The 27,477-nt window shown below is 35.8% G+C and overlaps 1 protein-coding gene across 1 annotated transcript; it reads left to right on the top strand.

Moving 5' to 3' along the window:
• The first annotated feature begins 348 nt into the window (after positions 1–348).
• Positions 349–27,477, top strand: LOC101890016 (ras-specific guanine nucleotide-releasing factor RalGPS1). Its single transcript, XM_005176747.4, has 6 exons — positions 349–776; positions 17,902–19,000; positions 19,070–19,406; positions 20,267–20,718; positions 20,783–20,992; positions 23,862–27,477. The coding sequence occupies exons 2-6, from the start codon at positions 18,369–18,371 to the stop codon at positions 24,538–24,540; spliced, it is 2,310 nt and encodes a 769-aa protein (XP_005176804.1). The 5' UTR covers positions 349–776; positions 17,902–18,368; the 3' UTR covers positions 24,541–27,477.

The following is a 27,477-nucleotide window of genomic DNA, read 5'->3' as shown; positions in this document are numbered from 1 at the left end:
CTGGTTAATAGCGTTAATGCGCGAGCCGCAATGTACATGTCTTCCAATCATTGGTTTTGAAAATATTTTTTTTTCATTTCTCAAAACAATAAATACCTACACAAAATTGGCAGAAGACGGTCACACTTAGAAAAGAATTGTAAACAGCTGATAGCGCTACCTTACCTTTTTATTGTACCATGGTATTACTTAATCACAAGTTATCATCTTACGTTGACTTGCAGAAAATCGGGTTATCACTTACGGCGACTACCGCTCGTCCAACAGGGTCGGGCGTCACTACACAATGCTATGAAGAAGCATTGTTTTGATTTTTGACAGCAACGAATTCACGAAAAAATAGTCGCATCAAAAACTTCAAACTTAACACTTCGATAGAATCATTTTCACACAAAAACAAAATAAAAAGAAAACAAAAAAAAAAAAGAAAAGAAAAATAAAATAAAATAAGAGAAAGAAAACAAAAGAGAAAATATGCATAAAGGTCAATAAAAGCTAAATCGAAAAAATGTTGTGAAATATGTTCTGGAAAATATTGTTGTTTAAAGAAAATTTAAAAGAAAAGTGTTCTCATGAGTCTAGCAAATTGATGTAAATGAAGTGTGTTCTAATTTAGTAGTGTTGGTGTGTAATTAAAATCAGCCGCAGCAGCAGCATATCAAATTGGCAGCAGCGCGTCAGGGCCGCTGGCAGAGCAGCAGGGCAATAGCGCAAAATACAGACAACCAACTATTGTTTGTCTTAAAAAAAAAAAGACTAAATTACTATAGAGTGGGGTGAGTTTGACCGACCAAATATCCTAAATAAGCAAATGTTTTGTGTGTGGAAAATTTATTTTTAAACTTAAGAAATACCAACACTTTAACATTGAACTAGTCAATGAATGAATAAAATAGTGGCCAACCAGTAGTCAATAATTTAGTGGCTTCCATTTGTTTTTTTGTTTGGTTCTTGGTGCTTTGCAATAAAACATTGAATTGGAAAAAGAAAAAAAATTAAAGAGCTATATTTTTTGCCTGTTGTTTATGGCTTGTGTGTGTGTTATTTTTTGTGCCTCCTCTTTACGTTGGATCATTACGAAACATAATTTTGAAGGAAATATGGAGGAAAATGCAAAGTCTGTACGATGAAGAACACGAACATACGCCGCCACCGCCGCTGGTGAAGAAGCAATGATTCATTGCGCTAAGATAATAAATTTAATTGAATTTATAGCATTTCCTCGAGAAGTAGCTACATCCTATCTATATACTTTGGTTGTTTTTAATTAATATTTATTGTTTTTCTTGTAGCAGGGCAAATTATTCCTATTGCAAAAAGGTCAAAGTTAACATTTGTAGATACCATACATGTGGAAGTGCTTTAGTGAAGAAATTAGTGCTTAAATGCTTGCGACATGGATAGGGAGCTATTGCCCAGGGCTCAATGTCCCATATCTTGTTATGACTAACGAAATTAATGAATAGCGTTTTTAGGCCAGGTTTGTAAATTAATATTCTATCGAATCTACTTTCTAATAGCCTCTTTTTTAATAGATCTTCTTAGGTTTGAGGTAAATATAGACTGTACATAACAAGAAAAACATAAAATTGTATTGCGGACTTTGGAGCAGGTTATAGCTTGTGCAAAATATTTATAACCTATTTCAGTTAGTTTTGTTGTGACGATTTATATCAGGCCCGAGCTCGATCATTCTAGGCATGGTCAATTGCAAAGATAATTAATATTGCATAGAATATGAGGAGCTTCCTCTAGTAGTTTGGTTTAAGAATGCATGATCACCAAGAATGGCAGCCACTTGACTCGGAGATCTCAGGTCCATAGTGTAAGAAGTGTATGCAAATACCTCTGCCAAATTTTGTTGAAAATGATTCAGATTTAAATATAGCTTCAATATCATCCATTCTACATTTGGGCCATCAAGCTCCGAATAGAATAAGTATGTAAAAGTAATACTGTGCTCCTATAGAAATGACGTTTGGTACAAAAGGCCTCATTCAATTTAGCGGAAATTGATTCTGATAAAAATACCCCTGTAAGTTTTTAATTTTCAATCAAATATTTTTCCATACTAAAATCAGGGTTTTGATAGGAGGAAGTACGAAAACTTCTCTCTTTCAGAGAGCCTTCCAGAAGACATAATCAAGAAATAGACATCCTCCTAGCCGGACTGCGTGTGTTGTTCTTTCACACAAATCAGGGTTTGGCATTAACTAAAACTCATTAAGCTTGTCGATAAAAAGCAGAGAGATGTCAAGATAAAGCCTCCAAAGTCAAGGAAGTGGACGAAAGAAAACATGAAAAGAGCTAAAGAGTAGCTTCGCTTGTCCGAAAGTGGTGAACTGCCGAGTTTGGTTTTCTTCGATGAGAAAACATTTGTTGTCCAGCAGTTTGTAAACAAACAAAATTATCTGTTTACTTGCCAAAGAGGTCAGCTGAAAATGTCCACCTTCGGTTGGCCACCAGAAAAAAAGAACTCAAGCGCCGGTCAAGGTGAGGGTTGAGAGCCGCCATAACAGCCGATGATCGCTCTCCGCTCGTATTAATCGACAGTGGCATCAGAATAAATGCCAAATATATGGGCACGCAAACATTTTGGTCGCAGACCAACAGGACTCAGCACCATCGCACTCAGCACGTGCCACCCAAGAATGCTTACAAAATGAGGTTCCTCGCTTGATTTCCAGCGCACAATGGCCACCAAAATCTCCGGATACCAATCCGTTGGACTATTGTGCCTGGAGTGTTTTGGAAAGCAAGGTTGACACTAAAAAATACCTCAAGCAAGCGCTTCGCCGAAAATGGGCCAAAATACCGTAGAGAAACATTCGGGCAGCGTGTGACGGTTTCATTGGCCGAAGCTCACAATTCGTGCCAAAAGTGACCAATTCGATCCAATCCAAACTTATTCTAAAATTTCCGACATTTTTTGCTTTTACGGCGTTTGACTTTGTTGCGGTTTATTTATCTCACCTTATATATGATCTTGAATGATTAGATGGCTTTAATAAGAGTCACCCGTCTATGCAAATGTTTTTGCAATCGAAGGTTACAGCTTAACTGATTATGCTCATTATTATTTGATGCAGCCAAAACGTGACTCAAAAAAATTAACGTTTAGAGGCCGTCTTTAGACGAAATCTGTTCCTTCATTTGTTTGTCTAGCAGGCTGATGCGCACATTACCTCGCATTTCGTCAAAAATTAATACATCTTAATATTACTATCAAACTTAGATCGAGGTTATAACTTCTCCACAAAAGGTCAAAATTTTCAAGGGAAATAATTAAACTCATAGAATGAAAGAAAATCATCCGATTCTTAATAGGGCACTACCCCAACAGCATTTCCGACCCGCCTAGTAGGTGAACTAACTATTCGTGCGGAATGCAGGTGACGTCCGATGCGGAAGATGTACCAAGATCGAAGTAGTTGGGTCGTTTTGTTGGGTAGTTGGATCGTTTTAGGAAATATTTGTATTCGATAGCAGGTGGCTCCTACCTTGAACTCAAAGATGGCGACGGCTTCGGAAAGCCCTTTCCTACAACAAAAATAATATATAAAAGTCGGAAATTTATTTGAATTCATTTCTCTCATTGAATATTTCATTTGGATGGGAAACATCTGTAAATTATTGTCCTATATTCAAGGGTGAAGGCTCCTTCATGGTTCATCACAAGCATCTTAATACTTGCCACTGTTTCGTATCCAATCAATGAATATTTTGCTAATTAGGAATCAATTCAAAGGAATCTATGGAGAATACAAGTTTACTTTTGTATTTGACTATTTGATTAAAAATCAGGCAAAAGCATCCATTCAAAAGAAAACAGAAATAACAATTCCAGTGTTGTTGTAGTGTTCTTTCAATAACAATAGTAGTATCCTGAAAATTGTTTATTATTGTGGCAGTCAACAAGACTCTTTTGGGAATTTCAATTCTTCTTATTGTCTGTTTATCATCCTTCTTCATGAATACTGTCTTCTGGCTTTGCATTCGATGAAATACAACGCAATTGAATTGTTGATTTTTTGAGATTCGCCTTCATTTGCTGTTTCGTATTCTTCTTACTTCTTGCCGTATTCGTTGTCTTGTCTTTTCTTGCGCTTTGTGGGCACGAAGTGGTGGATGTGAATGGAAATGAGCAGGAGTATGGCTGCTAGCAGCTGTTAGACCCACTTTTGTTTTGTTGTTGTTATTGGTAAGGTCATGTCATGCATGTGTTGTTATTGTATGTTATTTTTTTCTTTGTTGCTGTTCCTGTTTGTTGTCATTGTTTTTTTCTTCATTCAAGCTTCCACCGTTTTGCTTCCAACAATGGCAACAACAAACATAACAACAATGGCATATTTTACACTTGTCGGAATGACGATTCTTTGTATCCATGAATATTGGCGAGAAATGGATAACAATGAAAATTGCGATTAGTTGGCGGCTGGTTTAGTGGATTTGTGTTAATTTTATTCTGATTTCATTCTAATTATGCGAGAGGATCTTGGATTTTTCTTATGCGAAGATTTCATTGGCATATCGTGAAATTTTTAATATCATTTTTTAGGTTAGGTATAGGGTCTGATGGAAAAATGTAATAAATTTTGAGATCAACAAGTAAAATAGCATCAGTCGCCTATTCGTATCTGACCTAAGACTGATATAAATACTACAACGTGCCAGATTTGGACTATATCGACTACTTCCTGTACTTTATATGAAATATGTGTAATTTTTTTTGAAAATTTAGAAATATGCGGATCGAAGTATTCCGAATAATATAGCGGTATAACTATTGCAAATTGTGGCCCTTTGTGTGTGAGGTACGAGAAGGGGTCGGCAGATGTAATACATCTTCACAACAGATCTTGCGTTACCAAAAATATTTGGATGTGTGAAATTTGAAGATAATTGTATGATTATTTCTCTTACTTTAAGCGTTTTGTTTTTCAAAATCTTGAACCCTATGTGGGGGAGGTACCAGAAGAAATGGTGCGATCTCTACAACCTCTATTACATATCATGTGTTGAAGGAAATATTGAGATGTACCAAGTCTAAATGGAATCGGACGTTATTATCGCGTTTTATGAGCTTCATGGATGCTCAAAATTTTGGAGGTACCAGTAGGAGTGGACCGATGTATTCACTATATTCACTCCAGACCTTGGGTTAATAAAAATATTGTGATGTGTGTAATTTGTAGAGAACCGGATATTATGATAGTTTTCGTTATTAAAAATTTTGACCCTTAGTGGGGGAGGTACCAGAAGGAATGGACCAATCTCTTCCTTCTTTATAACAGATCTTGTGTTGATGGAAATATTGAGATGTACCAAGTCTAAATGGAATCGGACGTTATTTTGGCGTTTTATGAGCTTCATGGATACTCAAAATGTTGACCCTTGTGGGGGAGGTACCAGAAGGAGTGGACCGATGTATCCCATATTCACACCAGACCTTGGGTTAATTAAAATATTGTGATGTGTGTAATTTGAAGACAATCGGACTATAACATAACATTTTATAAAAGTCATAATAATTCCAAATGTTAACCTTTGATGGGGGAGGTACTTGATGGAGTGGAACATTATTGTCCATTCTCGCACATGACTTGGCACTAATGCAAATATTAGGATATACAAAGTTTGAATAAAATCTGATTATCCTTTCTCTTTCTGTGCACCGAATTATTTTCTGTGAAAATATTGACATTTTGTGGGAAAGGTACCAGAAGAAGTCGACCAATATTTCCCATCTCCGAATTCGATCTAAGTTTGACAGTAATATTACGATGCACCAGATTTGGATCAAATTGGATACTCCCTTTGAGAGTTATCGTGCGCTCCAACCAGCCAAAAAGACGGACGAACGGACATCGCTAGGTCGACTCCAAATGCCCTGAAACGGATTTGGTCCAAAGAGACCCAGGGGCTAAAAACCGTTATTTCGATGAGTCACGTTTTGGACATATCAAATGATATATACCCTCTGTAGACATATGGCTGAGGCTGACATTTACATTCATCCTGAAAACCGGTGGTAAGAGGATTCCTTTTCTTTCGAATCGAATTTAAAGAAAGAAACCATTTTCGCTTTATGGATATTTGCTACCGTTGTTTCCGCAAATCAAACGCCTAATTTACATTTTTTGTGGTTAGGTCATCCCATCTACGAACAGTAGTGCAAAAAATAACAACAACGATTGCACGCCTATCCCAACCACAATAACTCACCATAAACATTCCTATAGACATTTACTAGGTGTAGATATTTGCATTTAATCTCTCGTCGTAGTTTTGAAAACAATGAATGAAAAATAATGCAAATACAGAATAAATTATAATAAATTTGCGAGGCAAAAAAAAAAACAATAAATTATATTAAACTATAAATATCAACATATACGAATCAATGTCGTTGTATGATTGTTGGTGCTTGGCTATGGCCTTATTTCGTCACTTGCTTTGTTTGCAATCTTTTTTTTCGTACGACAATTTTCTTGATAGGGATCGATCCCCCGGCGATGCCTTGGCTGTAATAAAAATTGATGCAGTTTAATGTAATTATTTCCACTGATTTTGTTTTTCTTTTTTATTAGAGGAAATATTTCGCCGTTCATTGCTATTGAATATTCATATAAATATAATATTTGTTGTAATGTGCTGCTGATGCTGCTTACAATGGGTATATGAATTGTTTATGAATGCTTTTTTCTTTGTTTATTTTAAGTTGGAGGAAAAATCGATCATCGCCAGGCTATTATGGAAGTTTTTAATTTTTCACAAACTGCCAGAATCTCTGCCTAGAGTGGTTAGGTGAGAGAAACCTAACATTTGCCCATCTATATTTTTTTCGAGATCTGCTCCTTTTCGCAATTGGTGTCAACTAAGTATTTTATTTCGTAAATCAGATAATATTCTTAGATTTTCTTTTGCAGTTTAAGGTTTTATTTACGATTAAATGTTTAGAATACTGGAATGTAGTGGCACTTAAATGAGGATTGTGGGATTAACAGAAAAATTTGTATAAATATTTCCTTGAAATGTGATGGAGTCCACAGCCTGATAATTTTTGGCTATTAAATTGTCCTGCCGTAGAAACTTATGATGTAATTAATACCTTTAACATCTTTGCAATCAATACCTTTTTGGTACAACACATTATTGTGGTAATATTAGTTACAGGTGGATTGTAAAAGTTCTGCTCATCAGATTCTGATTCTAACTCTAGATTTAACAAGTGTAAACGACGAATTTTTTTTGTGACTTATGGTCATCAAATTTCCTAGAATTTTGAGTATCCAAATATATGGGGGCTATATAGAAGCTTATCTACCCACAAAGATTTGGAAATATCAAATATACATCCGAAATATCAAAAACTAACTGGTTTGCAGTTCGAGGTCGGCTCTTTTTATTTTTACATTTTTTTCAAATTTTATTGAATGAAAGGAAAAAATGTCGGAAATAGCATCAAATTTTAGAATAAGTTTAGATTTGTTCGAATTGATCACCTTTGGCATGAATTATGGCCTTCAAACAGCCAATGAAACCGTCACACGCTGCCCGACCGTTGCTCTGCGATATTTTGGCCCATTCCCGGCGAAACGCTTGCTTGAGGTGATCGCCACTTTGGTATTTTTTAGTGCCAACCTTACTTTCCAAAATACTCCAACGGATTGGGATCCGGAGATTTTGGTGGCCATTATGTGCATTCTTAGGTGACGCGTGCTGAGTGCGATGGTGCTGAGTCCTGATGGAATGTCCAAGGTCTGCGGCCAAAATGTTTGCGTGCCCAAGGCTTTAATATACCCAGAATATTTTCGCGATAATATTCGGCATTTATTCTAATGCCACTGTCGATTATACGAGCGGAGAGCGACCATCGGCTGTTATGACGGCCCACACCATCACCATGACCGGCGCTTGAGTTCTGGTGGCCAACCGAAGGTGGACATTTTCAGCTGACCTCTTCAGCAAGTAAAGACGATCATTTTGTTTGTCTACAAACTCCTGGACAACGAATGTTTTCTCATCGGAGAAAACAAAATTCGGCAGTTCACCACTTTCGGCCAAGCGAAGCAACTCTTTAGCTCTTTTGAGTCTATTTTCTTTCTGTTGCGGTGTAAGTTCTTGCGGTTTTGGAATTTCAATGGCTTTACCCCGAGCTCATTTTTCAATATTTGCCGAATGGAATATTGCGATATGTTCAGCTCACGATCCATTTTTCGGTCACTGCGACGCGGTTTTCGATCAAATCGCTTCTTTACTTTTCGAACCATTTCTGCTGATGTTGCTGTTTTCTTCCGTCCACTTCCTTGATGTCGAGCTACGCTACCAATAACGAGCGACGGTACGAGACACAAAAGATTTATTTGCACTAAAATGTTGGAGTGCTCTAACGATAGCCACTTGTGGTTTTCCAGCCAAATTTAAAAAAAAATCACACTATCACGCTTGAATTCCATCACAAATCTTTTTTTTTTTCTGGAAAATTCTCACCAAAATGCTTTTGTGCGCTTGTAAACAATATAATGAACAGTCACTGGAATAATTTTAGCAGCTGTCGGACGAGTGGCTTAGAATTGATAGCAGTCTGAAGTTGGTTGCAGTTTTTTCATCTCAGCTTGCACATTTATCAACATCTTAGACACTCATCTCTTGCATACGCAATTTATGAAAAGAAACTAGACGAAGAGGCGCAAGGGATGTCTAGAGGACAGCAATAAACTGTAACATGGAATTTTTAAATCGAAAAGAACAAAATATTTACTCTAAATATCCCGAAAGGGATAATCGGGGGGCCTTCTCGGTAAATACATGGTTTTCCAACACGAGGTGCTATTTTGAATTATTCGGTATTTCGGTAGCTGTTACATTTGCCACCATGGAAAAATGCGACTAGGTTATGTAACTTAGATATTTAAAATTTCCAGCCCACCCTTTTTTTAGATTCAAATTTTTTACAATTCCGAATGTATGTAAGCATATGTGCACCAGTATTATACATAATCTTAGTTAGCATTCAATAAACGTATGTACGTATTCAAATCTAATGCCCATAACTTAATATTGATTTATTTATGTATGTATGTTTTTGTTATCGTTGTTGTTATTGTTGTGAGGGGCCATTGTATAATTGAAAGGAGAATATAATGCAATCATATGTGAGTATGTATGTCACACGATAACAAACCCACAAAATCAACCTCATATTCTACAAATACAGGCGACATGTAGTGCGATATTTGGATTCTTAATAGGAGACTTACGGATTTATTACAAATCACAGAATTTATTTGAATTCATACAGAGGTATGTGATTATATTGAATATTATTCATTCTGTTTGAGTTATTGTTGTGGAATTTTTGGCACAATAATTTTTGAAAATATTCCAGAATTGCTATATCTAAACATCATCATTTAACCCCATTTCGATATGATTGCATGAAATAGTTTCCTCAATTCTTCCGTAACGTAAACGAAAACATTTCCTTATCTGCATAGTTGCTGTGGCGACCTTAAAATATTTTTTTGAAAATACACGCCCAAACAAAAAAGTAAACAAACATTAACAACAAACAAAACAAATCTCCTCCATAAAAGATTTTGTATTACATTCTTGTGTGATTGGGCTTTTTGAAAATATGTATTTTTTAAATAAAAAAAGATTTGGATAAATTCAAGGAAATAATTCTATGGAATATGTGTCGGTGTGTGTGTTTGAGAACATTCCGGAAATTCTTCTTCCCGCACAAACTAAAAAGATGCGATTTTAATTGCGATATCATCAAACCTTTTTCTTAATGGGTTTCGAATGAATCGTTATCAAAAATTCATTTGCTATGACTAATTCAGGGATTATTTTATGATTTGGGACTTGTGGACTTTGCTGTTGAAAAAAATATTAAATTTCAAATAAATGATTTATTTTTAAAGTCATCAGCGCCAAAAAAAATGTTGATAATAAATATTTGGGTTTTTTTAATGAGTTCGCGGAATGATCTCGAGGGGGCACATGAAATATACAACGCATTAAATTTTAATTTTTGAATGAAAGTTTTCAAATTGTTATTAAAAAAATAAAATTGATCTAAGGTCTTTCATAACAGAGATTTTCTCTATAGGCAGAAGAGATTTTCGTCATACAGTACCTCTTTCATATATAGAACCTTGGGCTTTCGTCATATAGTACCTTGGGCTAGTTGTTGTCCTATATTTCACCTACATCCCCTGGATGGTTTGTTTGAAGGATGCGTAGGTACACGAAAGTGGGCAACTGCTTCACTCGGAGACCTTTGGTGCATTGTGTTCATCCTGGGAAGAATAATGTTGTTAGTGATAGGAGAGGTAGAACCAGGGAATGCTTTTAGGGAATATGTAGGTGATTATGGTTAGAGTTTTTATCTCCCACCTGCCAAACAGCCTATGTTTCTTGTTGGATAAAATGGGACATCTGCATAGTAGATGTTCATATACGGGGTGAGATGAAAAAACTGCAACCAACTTCAGACTGCTGTCATTTCTAAGCCACTCGTCCGACAGCTGTTAAAATTATTCCAGTGACAGTTCATTATATTGTTTACAAGCGTACAAAAGCATTTTGGTGAGAGTTTCCAAAAAAAAAAATTATTCGTGATGGATCTCTAGCGTGATAGTGTTATTTTTTTACATTTGGCTGGAAAACCACAAGTGGCTATGGTTAGAGCATTCCAGCATTTAAATGTGAATAAATCTTTTGTGTCTCGTAACATCGCTCGTTACCGTGATACTGGTAGCGTAGTCTGACGTCAAGGAAGTGGACGGAAGAAAACAGCAATATCAGCAGAAATGGTTCGAAAAGTAAAGAAAAGACTTGATCGAAACACGCGCCGCAGTGGCCGAAAAATGGCTCGTGATCTGAACAAATTGCAATATTCCTTTCGGCAAATATTGAAAAATGAACTAGGGGTAAAGCCATTGAAATTCCAAAAAGTGCAAGAACTTACACCGCAACTGGAAGAAAATAGACTAAAGAGTTGCCTCGCTTGGTCGAAAGTGGTGAACTGCTGAATTTGGGTTTCTCCGCCGAGAAAACATTCGTTGTCCAGCAGTTTGTAAACAAACAAAATGATCGTGTTTACTTGCCGAAGAGGTCAGCTGAAAAGCGCCGGCCATGGTAATGGTGTGGGCCGTCATAACAGCCGATAGTCTCTCTCCGCTCGTATTAATCGACCGTGGCATCAGAATAAATGCCGAATATTATCGCGAAAATTTTCTGGAGGGTGTATTAAAGCCATGGGCACGCAAACACTTTGGCCGCAGACCTTGGACATTCCAACATTCCAACTCAGCACCATCGCACTCAGCCTGCGCCACCCAAGAATGGTTACAAAATGAGGTTCCTCGCTTCATTTTCAGCGCACAATGGCAACCAAAATCTGCGGATACCAATTTGTTGGACTATTGTATCTGGAGTATTTTGGAAAACAATGTTGACACTAAAAAATACCAAAGTGTCGATCACCTCAAGCAAGTGCTTCGCCGGGAATGGACCAAAATACCGCAGAGCAACATTCGGGCGGTTTCATTGGCCGTTTGAAGGCCATAATTCGTGCACAAAGGTGCGTAGGGGGCTTGTTGTTGTAATAATGTCTATTGCGGACTTTATTCCGAATTGTAAGAGAAAATACGTATAAATGGGAGTATTACGATTTTTTGTTTAAAAAAATGCTATTCGGAATAAAGCCTATTTTAATACTGTTTCGTCTTTGCAAAGTCTTCTTCTTTTAAATAAAAGAAAGGCTTCTAAAGGAGTTTCTTCTATTGGTAAAGAGATTCAAAAGCACCATATACTTCGTCAGCGAAAAGTCCATCTTAAAATTTTAGATTTATTCCAGCAGTTCGTGTTAGGCCTTTACTACATCGTATTAAATTTTCAGACTTTCAAGGCTTTATATACAGAGTGAGATAAAGAAAAAACTGCAACAAAGTCAAATGTCATAATTTTCACATTTTTTTTTAAATTTTATTAAAAGAAAGCAAACAAATGTAGGAAATATCATCAAATTTTAGAATAAGGTTTGATTTGTTTGAATTGGTACGAATTATGGCCCTCAAACGACCAATTCCAAAATACTCCAGACACAATAGTCCAACGGATTGGTTCCGGAGATTTTGGTGGCCATTGTGCGCTGGAAATAAAGCGAGGAACCTCATTTTGTAACCATTCTAGGATGGCGCGTGCTTAGTGCGATGGTGCTGAGTCCTGTTTGAATGTCCGAGGCCTGCGGCCAAAATGTTTGCGTATCAAAGGCTTTAATAAACCCTCCAGAATATTTTCGCGATAATACTCGGCATTTATTCTGATGCCACGGTCGATTAATACGAGCGTAGAGCGACCATCGGCTGTTATGGCGGCCCACACTATCACCATGGCCGGCGCTAGAGTTTTGGTGGCCAACCGAAGGTGCACATTTCAAGCTGACCTCTTTGGCAAGTAAACACGATCATTTTGTTTGTTTTCAAACTGCTGGACTACGAATGTTTTCTCATCGGATTTTGTTTGTTTTCAAACTGCTGGACTACGAATGTTTTCTCATCGGAGGAAACCAAATTCGGCAGTTCACCACTTTCGGTCAAGCGAAGCAACTCTTTAGCTCTTTTGTGTTTATTTTTTTTCCTGTTTCGATGTAATTTCTTGCACTTTTTGGAGTTGCAATGGCTTTGCCCCGAGCTCATTTTTCAATATTTGCCGAATGGAATATTGCGATATGTTCAGCTCACGAGCCATTTTTCGGCCACTGCGACGCGGATTTCGATCAAGTCGCTTCTTTACTTTTCGAACCATTTCTGCTGATGTTGCTGTTTTCTTCCATCCACTTCCTTCGGGCTACGCTCCAGTGTCACGGTAACGAGCGATGGTACGAGACACTAAAGATTTATTCGCAATTAAATGCTGGAGTGCTCTAACGATAGCCACTTGTGGTTTTCCAGCCAAATATAAGGAAATCTCACTATCACGCTTTAGTTACATCACGAATAACTGTTTATTTTCTGGAAAATTCTCAACAAAATGCTTTGGACGCTTGTAAACAATATAATGAGTTGACACTGGAATAATTTTAATAGCTGTCGGACGAGTGGATAAGAAATGACAGCAGTCTGTAGTCTGAAGTTGGTTGCAGTTTTTTTATATCACCTTGTATATCCTTAACCTGATTTCAGGGACGTTCGATTAAATTTTGTCGAACTCGGCTCCGATACATATTTTTTAATATAATCCTTCTCGAAGTGATAGCGCATGAACTCTATAACAATGTTATTTGGTATAAAAAAATGAAATGTCTCAGTCAAATTAAGTGAAAATCGATTCAGAATTTGATATGCCTCCCATATAATCAGTTCTCTCCGAAACCAAACTATAACTGCTCTAAAGCCAAAGGTTGATAGGTAGTAGGATCAACTTCAAATAAATTAATTTGTTAATGGAGCTTTACTAAAAATGCATGGTGGTGTAGGGTATCATATAGTCCGTCCCGCCGACTTTTGACTTTCCTTACTAAAACCAAGATATTCACCGAAAAATATTATTATGGGTATGATTACTAGCAAATTTCATGCCATCTGAGTCGATTGCCTCGAAAGTAAGAGTTAGGCGAACGGGCAGATAAAAAAGCAGAATCGTCTTAAAATATAATGCTGATGTATATGTTTTTTGATCTGCATAAAATTTATAGAGTCTTAGATGATTGTTTCGATGAATTTGAGTGAGTTACAAATTGAATGACAAACCGAATGTACTCTCCCAACACATGGTGGAGGGAATTAATAAAAATATTAAATTCATTTGATTAACACAAATGCCACCGTTTGTGGTTAGCATCCTTCTCCCCCGTTCACAGGCAACTGACTGCCACTGACACTGCCACGACGACACATGTCGTGCCCGTACATTGACCACAATGAGAATTAAAAGATTAAAAAAAAAAAACTGAGTAAAAAAACCTTCAAAAAATATTATTTTAAATTGAAAATAAAAAAACACACGCAAAAGTATAAAAAACATTGTTTAAAAAAATTAAACTGTGTGTGTGTCTGTTTTTTTAATTTTCATTTTTCTACCGCACAAAGTGTAAAGACATTTCACCCAACATTTATGAGTCTGTAGACGACAGCAGTTATGGCCACAGAACATTCAAACATTTGCACACATTGATGCAAAAAAATGACATCAATTTCGATTTTATTTTCTGTGGGTTTTCTTTTTTTTTTTCTTCTTTACGGCGTGGAGGAAGTTCATTTCATTTCACTTCTTGTTGTACATCATATGAAAGAACAACAACAACAACACTAATATTTCATTAATTTATTACCTCAGGAAGAAAAACTGCCAACAACCACACACAACAATCATACAATGGGCTTTACTAATTAATAGCCTGAAATGTTCGGTGCGGTGCGGTTAGAATGAAATAAATTAATTTTATAGTAGAATTAAATATGTATTGTAAATATTCTATAGTAGTTGTTGTTATTTCTTTTGTGTATATTATGGGTTCTTTATAAAAGAAAATTATTATTTTGTTGTTTCAATTAAAAGCCATTCAATTGTCTACAATTGTTCACTGAACATTTCATGTTTGTCTAATTAAATGTCTTTGAGTAGGAGATCATTCTAATAAAAGGGGAAAGGAATTTTAAACAATAACAAAAGTAGATAAGTGGGAAAAGAGAAAATAAATAAAAGAAAATTCCGACAAATGTATATCCCCAGCCTTGAGTTATGGTTATTTACATTGTATCCTCTGTGGGGAAGGTTCCGAAGCAGTTGACCAATATTGACCAATGCGTATCTGACTTAAGACTGATATAAATATTACAACGTGCCAGATTTGGATTATATTCAAATCTTCTTCTCCTATACTTTATATGAGATATTTGCACATTTTTGGAAAATGTGGAAATATGCATGAGGTTCCAGATATAGCGGACCGAAATAATCCACTTCATCTAATACAGATAAAAATATAAGTATGTGCAAAATTTAAAGAAAATCGAACATTTTTATCCAATTTTATACAAAATCATAAAACTCGATAAATTACATATTCATATCAGATTTCTGGTTAAGAGAAATATTTAGATATAGCAAGTTGTAAAGAATCGACGACTTGTTTCGCAAGTTATGACAGATATAAGTATTTGTGGTTGAGGTACCAGAAGAGGTTGCCAGATATCTATAATCTTAACAACAGATTTTGCGTTACCAAAAATCTTTTGGATGTGTGAAATTTCAAGAGAGTTGAATGCTTCTTTCGCGTTTTATGAGCGATTTGGTTTTCAAAATTTTCACAGCAGATCTTATGTTAGTAAAAACAATGGCATGTGTGAAATTCGTAAAGAACCGGATGCTTAGTTCGGATTTTATAATCGTTTTGATTATTCAAAGCTTTGATTCTTTGTGGGGGAGGTACCAAAAGGAATGGTCCGAACTCTACCATCTTTATAACAGATCTTTTGTTGATGGAAATATTAAGATGTGCCATGTCTGAATGGAATCGGATTTTAATTTTGTGTTTTATGAGCTCGCGATTATTCAAAATTTTGACCCTTTGTTGGGGAGGACCGATATATTCCATCTTCACACTAGACCGTGGGATAATAAAAATATTGTGATGTGTGTGATTTTAAGACGATCGTACATCACATTTTATATGAGTTATAATTATTCAACATTTTGACACTTTGTGGGGGAGGAACTTGATGGAGTGGATCAATTTTATCCATTTTCACACCTGAGCTAGCAGTGATGCAAATGCTAGGTACATGTCATACAATTACAATTTGAAAAGGATCGGGAATACCTAGGTTTCGGAAAGAGCTACCAATCCTCATCAGTTCTCTTGTTTTTTTGTCTGGGATATTCTCCCCTGAAGTTATTTTAAAAACCACCATAAAGCATCTGTCTGGCTTCAGAACAACCCATAAGTATATGCAAAATCTCGCTGCCTAAAAGTATGCTACACAGACATGTCGCCAATTTATCGTTGCTATATTGAGCAAACTGAGTTAATATCAGGAGATTCAAAAATCTCAGGCAAGACATGTTCTATTTAATTCGAGGCAGTTATGGTCCAACCGAAATAGTCGGTCAAGTTCCCAAATATCATTCAGATGCCAAATTGTGTCTATACTCATCTATTTTCGGAGTATAGCGTCTTTTTTAAATATAATGGTTTATAATGGTTAAATATAATAGTTTTACCAGCTGTGATGGCCATTGCAATTCACTAGAATCCCGTGAGCTATTTGAAATAGACCGCCGTATTAAAGTGAATAGTGTAGTAGAAACGATAATCCCCACAATTCCTCGAAAATTCATACTTACTGAATCCATTATATTGCACCGAAAGAGATTTGTGTGGGACAAGTGAAACATATCCACTTTCTGCGGCTATAATGCTACAGGGCCATTAACAATTGAATAAAAATGAACATATACATATATACTGATTTGACAGGCGCTGACCGAAAGTTGGGTTGATCTGGCACCTCCGTGGGAATGTATTCTGTTCTTCATATTTCAACATCGATAAATGCCCCTAAGAAATTTAACTCTAAAGCTTAAAAAATATCACGAAAATTACTTTTTTATGTCGGAAGATGACATTCAAAAGTATTCTCTTTCTGTAGAATAATTTTATTTTAAATATTTTAATGAATACTTCTATATCCACTTCCAAGGAGCCTTGCTGAAGACATTAGATTAGGATGCGAAAGTGACTATTTCCTTATAAAAATCGTAACACCAAAGTTATTTAGTCCAGATTCACTTGGACCCATTATTGAACCTCTTCTTAAGCATTAAACAGTTTGCTAGTTTTTCACACAACCAACTAACAAGTCTTTTTACTACTTTTTTTATCTCAAATTAGTGGAAACAGTACCCTGTAAATCAGTCTAGTTATGTGCAGGTTTACTGAATATGTCCTTCGTTAAATTTCTTAAAATGTTTTTGCATAGAATTTCTAAATGAAACTTGACGTTTTCTTATCAAAGAAAGCCATATAATGAATAAGCGCCTGAAAGTATGCAACAACTTTTGGTTTCTTTCCATTCATTAAAACTGTGATGTTTTTCTGTAATAAATATCAAAAAATCAATTAGAAAGAAAGTAATAAAACCCAGGTTTTATCATATATTTCATCGAGTGACATAAGAACCGTTAGAGCTTCTATATTTACCCTAAGTGATAACATTATTGTAGACCCCCTCCTCACCCCACTTTGACTTGTTAACATAAATTTAACACTATTTACACACTGTCATTGTCGGCCGCCGTATCATTCATTCATTGTTCATTAAGTACACCCGAACAATAGCGTGTCAATGTGTCACTTCTTTGTTCAAGTTGCCATTCATTGTGTACATACAATGCTTGTTGTCCACATTGAAGACCATAAAACGACGATGATTTAATATGGAGCAGTACATTCTCTACAAAGAAAAAAAATGACAATGATAGAGAGGAGTAAGGAAATAATGCATTTTGTCCTTCCACAAACTTGCCATCATCCCGTAATATTGCGGGCTTTCTTGGGGGACTGTTGGATGGTTGGCATTGTGGGGTAAGGCACTGTGTGTGTGTCTGCACTCTCGTTGCTCACATCTTAAATTAGTCTGTAATTAGTGAAGGTTACAGAGGCCACATAATGTTTGTGTGGCGAAAAAATTCTGATGACGTTGTTTTATTAAAATTTCTTACAGATAGAGAGAGAAAACACCCAGCGCCATAACGACGTCAAGACCATTTAAACGAAAGAAAAAAAAAACAAGTATCAAAACAAAATAACTCCTGGAATTTGCGATTACGTTAGTTCATAATAATTTATTCATTTCAATTTTTTTGCTTTGCTTTATTTTTCAGATACAACAATAGAGACTCTTTGTGCCTGGCGGTACTACTACAACCACTAACACATGTGCGGTGGACAATTTATCCCATTCGGCAAAATAAAACCAACTAGGCACTGATATTAAAAATAAAGCGTATTTTTAATTCAGACGACACCACCAAGTGTAAATCAAATCAGACGGAAACCGGAGAACATCAATTCTGTGCGACGACAACGACTGACGACGACAATGCCGATGATGATGATGACACTAATGGGTACAAGCTGGCACTTGATAACAATGCTGCTGTCAATGGAGATGATGATACTGTTGCCTTTGATGTCTAGTTTGGTGATGCAAGTAATGTAATTGCCCAGCGAATTTTAAAAATAGCCAGAATATCTATATTAAGTTGCCAGCTATAGACTGTGGTGCTGGCTGGCTACTTCCTGCCATCCAATCGTGTCATTGTTTTAATGCAAACGCATTTTAATTGACATGATGCGTTATTCGGAAATCTCCAGGGATTTGTCTAGCGATAATTTACGCTATGTTGAATTTGTTGGCCAAAACGATGATGAATGTCCCAGGGAAGCATCACCGTTGAGTGATACCTCAAACGGTAGTGGTCCACTGATGGTAACACATTCACCAGCTGCTGCTGGCCGTGCCGTGCCATCGTGTCGTCGTCACAATCACAATATACGTACAAAACGTTTATACATTGACGATGAGGCCGATGATGACGATGGCGATGATGATGACCAGCATGATGGCAATCAGTATCACCAATACGATAATATATCATTGGGTAATAATCGCAGTAATTTCAGTGGCTTCTATGCTGGACTGCGTAACTCAAAACGTTTTTCCAGTGGCAGTGGTAGCAATAGTTCGGTAAATGGTACCGCAAATGGTGCTGCCACCATAGGCTATGTGCGTCACCGCAAGGATAGTACACATTCGACCCAGAGTTGTCAATTTGAAAGCGAGTCACCGCACAAGCATCACCACAATGCGAGTGGCATTAGTAAATCGCTGAATATCAAAGGGCGACGTAAACATTCAATTGGTTGCCTAAATGCATTTTCATCATCACCCGATTCTCCCGGCAACTACTATGGTGTGGGGTAAGTATGTCGGGCCTCTTTATTTTTAAGAATATTGTTCTAAAGGTCTTATTTTCTTATTCCTTCCAGCTGTGGACCACCTGAATTAAAATCAAACAGCCTACCCGGCCACACCTCAAGCAAATCCTCTTCATCCTCATTGGATGCCACCATATTAAGTGCTTTACGTATACCCGCCGATGAATTAGCCAATCAATTGACCTTATTGGATTTTCCTGTTTTTGCTGCCATACAACCCGACGAGCTGACCAGTTGTGCATGGACCAAAAAGGAGAAACACACCATAACACCGAATATTGTTGCATTTACCAAACGTTTCAATCACACCAGTTTTTGGATAGTCCAGGAGATATTGAGCGGAGATCAGCCGAAACAAAGGGCCGAGATATTGGCACATTTTATAAAGGTACGGCGGGATAAAGAGAGGATAAGATAACATATTTTTAAAAGAGAAGTGAGATAACAATTTTGGATTTTTCAACACTATTTATTTAAGTTTAATAGGGCTGTAATTGTAGATAATTTTGAAATTTGTTTTGGAGGCCAAACCCGGGCTTCAATTGTGATTTTTAAAGGATTATTTTTTCAGTACATTTTTAGCTATAATTGTGGATTTTTAGGAAGTTTTTTAAAGACCAAAATAGTTATAATCGTGGATATCCTTGGAAAGGAGGGTATATTAACTTACCTAAATATTCGTCGTAGACCCCACAACGTATATATATTCATGATCAGCATAAAATGCTAAGTCGATTTAACGATGTCCGTTGAAATCACAATACAGCCCACATTATTTGACGTAGAGCTTTAAAATTTGGCAGAACAATTTGTATTGTATCTAGGATGGTTGGTATTGAAAATGAGATATATCGGTCCACGTTTTGGTGTAGTCGCCATATAACGGTACCTCCCGATTTTCGGTATTTTGATAATTTTTGCCACATTTTTCCACGGATTTGTCTAAAAATTGGTATTTGTAGGTCATAATGGATTCTAGCTCCGAAACATCATATATATAGGTCCACGTTTTTGTATAGCCCCCATGTAACGCTAACTCCTGGTACTTTTATAAAAAATTAATTTCGAAATTTGCTAGATTCTCTCTTTAATTATTGAAAAATATTGAATTTTTTCTCGAAGTCCTAGAAGAACAACAGTGGTTATTTTATTTAAATATTTTTTTTTTCAAGGACCGATCGTGGTTTTTTTTAATATTTAGATTTTCAATAATATATATTTTTGTTTTCTTCTCCCCCCTCTTTCTAGGTCGCCAAGAAACTCCACGAACTCAACAATCTCCATTCCCTGTTTGCCATCATTTCGGCTATGCAGAGCGCCAGCATATATCGCCTCAAGAAAACCTGGGCCTATTTGGCCAAAAAAGATAAACATAGCTATGAGCGATTAAGTGATATTTTCAGCGATCAAAATAATTGGGAAAATTTACGAGCCTATTTGGAAAGTTTACGTTTACCCTGTATACCCTATTTGGGGCTATTTCTTACCGATTTAATCTACATCGATTTGGCATATCCGCAAAAGAATGGCATCGAACCAGAACAACGAAGAAATCGTATGAATAATATACTACGTGTTATATCGAATTATCAAGAATCGAATTATAGCAACATACAGCCGATAGAGTCTACACAGAAATATTTGACATCGATACGTTACATTGAAGAATTGCAAAATATCTTTGAGGAAGAACAATATAAGTGAGTGGTGATGAATTTTTTATTAATAATATAAATATTTTTAATATTTTGTTGTTTCTTTTAGAAAATCCTTAAAACTAGAACCCATTTCCCCTTTGGCACCCAGCTCGTCTTCGTGTAGCTCCAAGGAGTCATTCAATGTGGATGTTGTTACCCCAGCACTGGCATGCCTAAATCTCTCACCCGCCAAAACGGCAGGCTCTGTACGTTTACCCAGTTCCTCTGCCGTTAAATTTATACCCGGTCATCGTAAATGCCGTAGTTTGGGTACCAAGTGAGTATTTTATCGCTAATCATATTTTTGGTACATTTTCTTCTAATGTTTTTCATGAATTTCATTGATTTGTAATCTCTTTCGTTTTCTATTCAAATCAAAAACAAAAACCGTGCTATCCACCATCAATTTCTTACAACCACATCATGCCACACACAACGACCACTGTTGCCATCCAAACATCATTGGTATTGTTTTAATCGTGATCTACAAAAAAAAAAAAAAAACTACAAAATTTGTACCTGAAATTTCTACTTCATATTCATTTTACTTTGCCTATATATCCTATATAATATGATTTCTTTTTGATGTTGCATTATATTTGTTTTCCCCCCTGGGCTTTAATTGTTACCGTGCTGCTTTGGTAATTTTTCGTTTTAACATTTACTTATCCATTTCAATTTTGATTTTATTGTTACTACTACAACCTACCATCACCCACTACCACAAATTTTTATCAATACTATACTAGGTTTCGTAGCACAAGTTTGCCGCGAAATTTCTCACACAAATGCCATTGTTCACTTATAATGCTAACAAAATCTGGCATTATTATCAATACCACCGCCGCTGCAAAGCATTTACGTTGTCCCTGTTGTTCTTGTTGCCAGTGTCGGTGAGTTGTGTTTTTTTTCTCTACTCTTTCGTTTCTCTGTTCGGCTTTTGTTCCTTTGATTGTAAATGTGTCCAGCTTTGCAAAATACATATCATCCATCCGTCATTTCTTCCATGATCGTGGAAATATTGTGCTTTGTGGTTTTAATTTGCGTCAAATAGTATTACTGTTTTATAAATTTTGATTTTTAAATATTAATGTTTACCTTGTTTCATTTCATCTAATTTCTGTATCACTTAACATTTCATATAATTTCAATTTAATATTTATATATTATTCATAATTAGAACTTTTCTACCGAAACCAAAGAGGATATCTCGTTTGTAAATTTCTTATCTTAGAGTGTTTTTTTTTACTAGTTTGCCAAAAATCTAAATGATTACGTCTGTCCTTAGAGGGGACAACAAGATCGTGTCCTCAAAGTCCTTTTAAAATTCATTTCTTCTACATCTCCGTAGAGTTTGCAATAGTTAATATCAACCATATTTTCGGTTCTAGCTCAGACTTTATTGGGAAGAGTGTTGAAACGTTGGTCTTTTTGCTTTTAAGACACTTGGACAGACAATTGGTGTATTCCTAATTCGTTTCGAATGACTCAAATGTAATCTTGTGCCTTGTCATCGGCCGCTCCGTTTTCCATCTTTTTGCATCATAACAAACGAAAAAAAAGTTGATACATAATCGGAAATATTACAAAGTTCGAGCAGGTCTGCAAAATTATTGGCAACATTTAAATCTTTCAAACCTTTGACGACGTAACGGTTTCGGTAATTTAAAGTGAAGTGATATTTACAATCCTGAGAGCGGCAGGGATACCTAGTGATCAGATTTCTTTCTGACAAAGAGGTGCACCAGGGCATAGAAATATAGTGGGGAATGATATGACTGCCGAATTAGCTCAAGGTGGTTTCCATTGATCTACCAATTAAAGACATTTAGCCAACCGATTCAAAAAGGCTCCCATCGAAGAAACTGTCACAACATGGTACCTGTAAACCGGTTGCAAGGTATCTAGGACCATCTGGCCGGCAAACTCGAGAAAATGAACCTGATTCATTCTAGTAGGTTTGGTCAACGAATCGTCGTGGCATATCTATTGAGCTTACGACCTCGTCGCTTGGGTAAACATGTTTTTTTTTGTAATAGGAGTTATTTTTAAATTAAATCCTGGGGAGAATATCCCACACCAAAAACAAGTGAACTGATGAGGATTTGTAGCTTTTTCCGAATCCTAGGTATTCCCTGCCTTACCCTCTAATAAACATTACCATCGTTCCCCACTAATAAACATTCGTTGTTTTTATAAAAACAACAATAATGGGATTAAGCCTGACCATTTTGCAACAACAAAATACTATGGTATGCTGAACAACAAGCCAACACTGTTCTATTTTTTATTTTCGTCAAAACTTGCACTTTTCGAATTCGCTGCAAAATTTCTTGTAATTTTACTATCCAATTACCAGCCGGGGTTGTGGAAGATTCCAGTTGGATTTAATAATATTCGTTTTGTAGATAGAACCCTAAAAGAGTTTCGAATTTTCAGGCCAAACTTTTTTAAGCATTTCTATAGCCTTGTTCTTATATTTTGAGAGATATTTTGCAACATTTTATATAGGGCTTTGAAAATTTACAGAGAGCCTTACATTACATCAAAAATCATTGGTTTAAAAAATGGTTAATTTCGCCAAATGGATAATAGGGAAAATCCGATTTCAAATGCTGGTATATTGGTACTTTACATGGAGAAAAACTATTAGTAAAAAAATATTAATAGAGGTCTACAACATGGATGGATTTCACCAACTTGTAAACCTCTGTTAATAATATTTTACTATAAAGATACCCCTTGAAGTTAGGTGTTTGGCCATATTTTCCAATCGATTTGGCGTTTTTGAATATTTTCTAAAGGTATAACATTTTCTGAATGTTTTGCGTAGTTTCCATATTGATTTTCTTAAAGTCCTGCTTAGACAAATGAAAGGAGAAACAATTGTTGAGACTTGTCAGTAGATAGATAGATAGTCTTATTCACTAGATTTTATTTAAAAATCATAACATCATTTTCGCCACAACACTGGCGTAATTTTCGAATATTTATAGAATTTTGGATGCTTTCAGAATTTTGCTTGAAGCTTCTTTTTATCTAAAATTTGCCTTTAATGCTCAGCTGTTCAGTAAAACCTAGCACAACTACTTTTAAGATTAAATAAGTTTGACTAAAAATTCAATTTTTTCCTTTTGTCTTTTCAGTATTTTTGGTAAATCGAATGCCGTTAGCAGCAATAATGAAGTTATGAACAATACCTTGGCCAATGGTGTTAGCCATCACCACCATCACTATGATCTACATATACAACCACGACATTTATTGGATGATTCGGTACTGGAACAGCCGCAAAGTTGCAATGGTGCGGGTGGTGGCGTTGCCACGCCCAATGGATCCATACATTTGGGTGAAAACGCTGTGGACATGTTGAAATGTCATCTACATGAAGTCAGTCAACTACAAATACCCACTGATGAGGAGGGCGCTGGTAATACGCTCCAGGGTTGTGTAAGACGTAAAACGGTGCAAAAAGAGGGACGTAAACCGGCCGTGGCCTCATGGCAACGTTACTATATCCAGATCTGGGCCAACTCATTGGTTTATTTTCCACCTAAATCATTTAAGGGCAGTGAACGCAGCGATTTCAAACGGGAACCCTGTAAGGTGTGTCCCCTTGAAGGCTGGTATGCCCAGGTGGTTATTAATCCCAAACATAAAAACACTTTTGAACTGTATCACAGGGCTTTGGGAACAATTTATAAATTTCGCACGGACAGTCCACAGGCCACCCAGTTGTGGTGTAGTACGATTTGTAAAATTGCCCTGCAACAAAATAATAAGACACAAAAGGCGTTGCCTGTGAATTTAATGTCTTTCGAATAAGTTTTGGAAAGCAATATACACGTATATATACTATGGGGCAATCTAATTGTCTTTCGGAGATGGTGTAAGGCTTAACAAAACGCGTCGTAAAATAATAATGCAAACTACTTAAATGGAAAATCTAACCGGCCAAAATATGAAAAAAAGAAATAGAAAATGATATATCTATATATATTTTTTTGTGCTACTCTCTGTATGTTACGTTGTTAATTTAAGTAGTTATGTATGTGTTTATTGGAGAGAGGGTATAACTATACTATTTGTATATCGGGTTTTGAGATAGCTTAGTAAAGAAAACAAAAAAAAAATGGATATTTATAACCACCACTCACATATACACACATCCTACTCACCTAATATTATATTAAGCTTTATGCCAAAAAAAGAAAAGAAAATCAAGCGGGGAGTTACTCCCCAATTTTCCCTACTCACTAAACATAATACTCTTAGATTACAAGGTGCTATAACAGGGGATTGAGGATCTAAGAGGGGAAATTGTAATTGTAGTTTGAAAATTATCAATGTAGTAATAAAAAGAGGGGTGATAGATAATTATCAAATATCATTTTTTATAAACATTTTAAATAATTATTTTATTAAGATAATTAGGACCTGTTTTTGTGTGATGTTACAAAGGAGATTGCCAAAGGAAAACACCATTCATGGCCTCTTTCTGTGGAACAATTTGGTAGGGAACTCGAAGAAAAGCACTTTCCCTTGTATTTTATTCAAGTTTTTAATTTCTATTTATTTTGAAGAATACCCAAGAATTTGAGATTTTCTTTCGAGTTCACCTTCAAATCGTCCAACAGAAACAGACATTGAAAATGTTTTTTTTTTTCGAGTTTTTTTTTGAACTAAAAAAGAAAATAAAAACTTGGAATGCTCATTTGATATGATGTCTATCTTTTTCATTAACTTTCCTGCCGTCATACAGAAGAAAGAGGCCCTCAGATATTAAAATTTGGTTTTGCTTGAAAATAAGGTATTTGTTTCAATAGAATTCTGATATTTTATACCTTTATAATATAAAATCTCAATAACATATAGGACCCCGAACGTTTTTATACCCTCAGCCATATGGCTACAGAGGGTATATATCATTTGATACGGCCAAAACGTGCACATCGAAATAACGGTTTTAGACCCTAGGTCTCTTTGAGCCAAATTCGTTTCAGGGGATTTGGAGTCGATCTAGCGATGTCCGTCTGTCTGGCTGGTGCGAACGATAACTCTCGAAGGGATTTGGTCCAAACTTGGTACATCGTAATATTTTTGTGAAACTTAGATCGAGTTCGGAGATGGGCAATATTGGTCTACTCCTTCTAGTACCTTCTCCACAAAAGGTCGAATTTTTCAAAAAATATATATTTTCTGCATAGAAAGAGAAACGATAATCCGATTTTACTCTAACTTTGCAAATTCTAATATTTCTGTCAGTGCTAAGTCAGATGTGAAAATGGACAATATCGGTCCACTCCATCAAGTACCTCCCCCACAAAGGGCCAACATTTTGAATAAATTGTGATTTAAGGGTCCGATTGTCTTCAAATTTCACACATCCAAATGTTTTTATTAACCCAAGGTCTGGTGTAAAGCTGAAATACATCGGTACACTCCTTCTGGTACCTCCCCACAAATTCTAATATTTCTGTCAGTGCTAAGTCAGATGTGAAAATGGACAATATCGGTCCACTCCATCAAGTACCTCCCCCACAAAGGGCCAACATTTTGAATAAATTGTGATTTAAGGGTCCGATTGTCTTCAAATTTCACACATCCAAATGTTTTTATTAACCCAAGGTCTGGTGTAAAGCTGAAATACATCGGTACACTCCTTCTGGTACCTCCCCACAAAGGTCAAAACTTTCAAAAATATATTTTTTGCCCAGAAACGATAAACCGATTTTGATCCAACTTTGTAAATCCTTATATTTGCGTTAGTGCTAGGTCATGTGCGAAGATGAACAATATCGGTCCACTCCATCAAGTACCTCCCCCACAAAGGGTCAACATTTTGAATAATTACAACCCTTTTAAAATGTGATTTAAGAGTCCGATTGTCTTCAAATTTCACACATCCCAATGTTTTTATTAACCCAAGTTCTGGCGTAAAGCTAAAATACATTAGTACAGTCCTTCTGGTATCTCATCCACAAAAGGTCAAAATTTTCAAAAATTATAAATATTTTCAGAACAGAAAGAGAAAATGGACAACATTGGCCTATTCCTTCAGAACCCACTCCATAGTTTGAATAATCAAAACAGAAGTCAAAATATATTTAAATACAATTTAAATAAAAAGGGTATACGTCTGTCGGAAGAACCGATTGATACTTTTTAATTTGTTAAATTCATTCTAGTCTCCGCCGATTTTTTGTAAATAAACTCTTATCTTTTGCACTACATTGAAAATATTCAAATTGTAGTTTCATAAAAACCTCTCATTAGATACCTCCCCTAAGTCTTTTCAAAATACATATATATTTCACAAGCACCCTGTAATTAGTTTTATCTTAAAATCGCTCCTAAACAAAATGCAAGCATAGAACAAGAACAACAACAATATTTAATTTCTAAGACTGACAATAATTGAAGAAACAAAAAAAGAACACACTCACACGCTAAAACAAATAAAAAACTGAAAAACCTAATACTTTATACATATTTACCTACATCTAATGTGTTTAGAATAACTAAAAGAACATTTTGTTAAATACTTTGTAATATTATCTGTTTAGTCTTTCCAATTTCTTTTTCACACTTAGCTGTAATTTATGAATGTTAAAAAAATGAATCCAACAAGAACAACAGTAACAACAACTCAACGAATTTTTCGATTAGTATTAATTCTATAGATGTAAAAAAAAAACAAACCATATAAACAATTTTTTTATTTAAGTTATTTTCTAGAATACAAATACCAATCACTCTACA

The sequence above is a fragment of the Musca domestica genome, unplaced genomic scaffold (assembly GCF_030504385.1).
Source record: "Musca domestica strain aabys unplaced genomic scaffold, Musca_domestica.polishedcontigs.V.1.1 16, whole genome shotgun sequence".
Taxonomy (NCBI): Eukaryota; Metazoa; Arthropoda; class Insecta; order Diptera; family Muscidae; genus Musca; species Musca domestica.
Note: the sequence above shows the minus strand (reverse complement) of the source record. Positions and strands in the feature narration are given on the sequence as shown.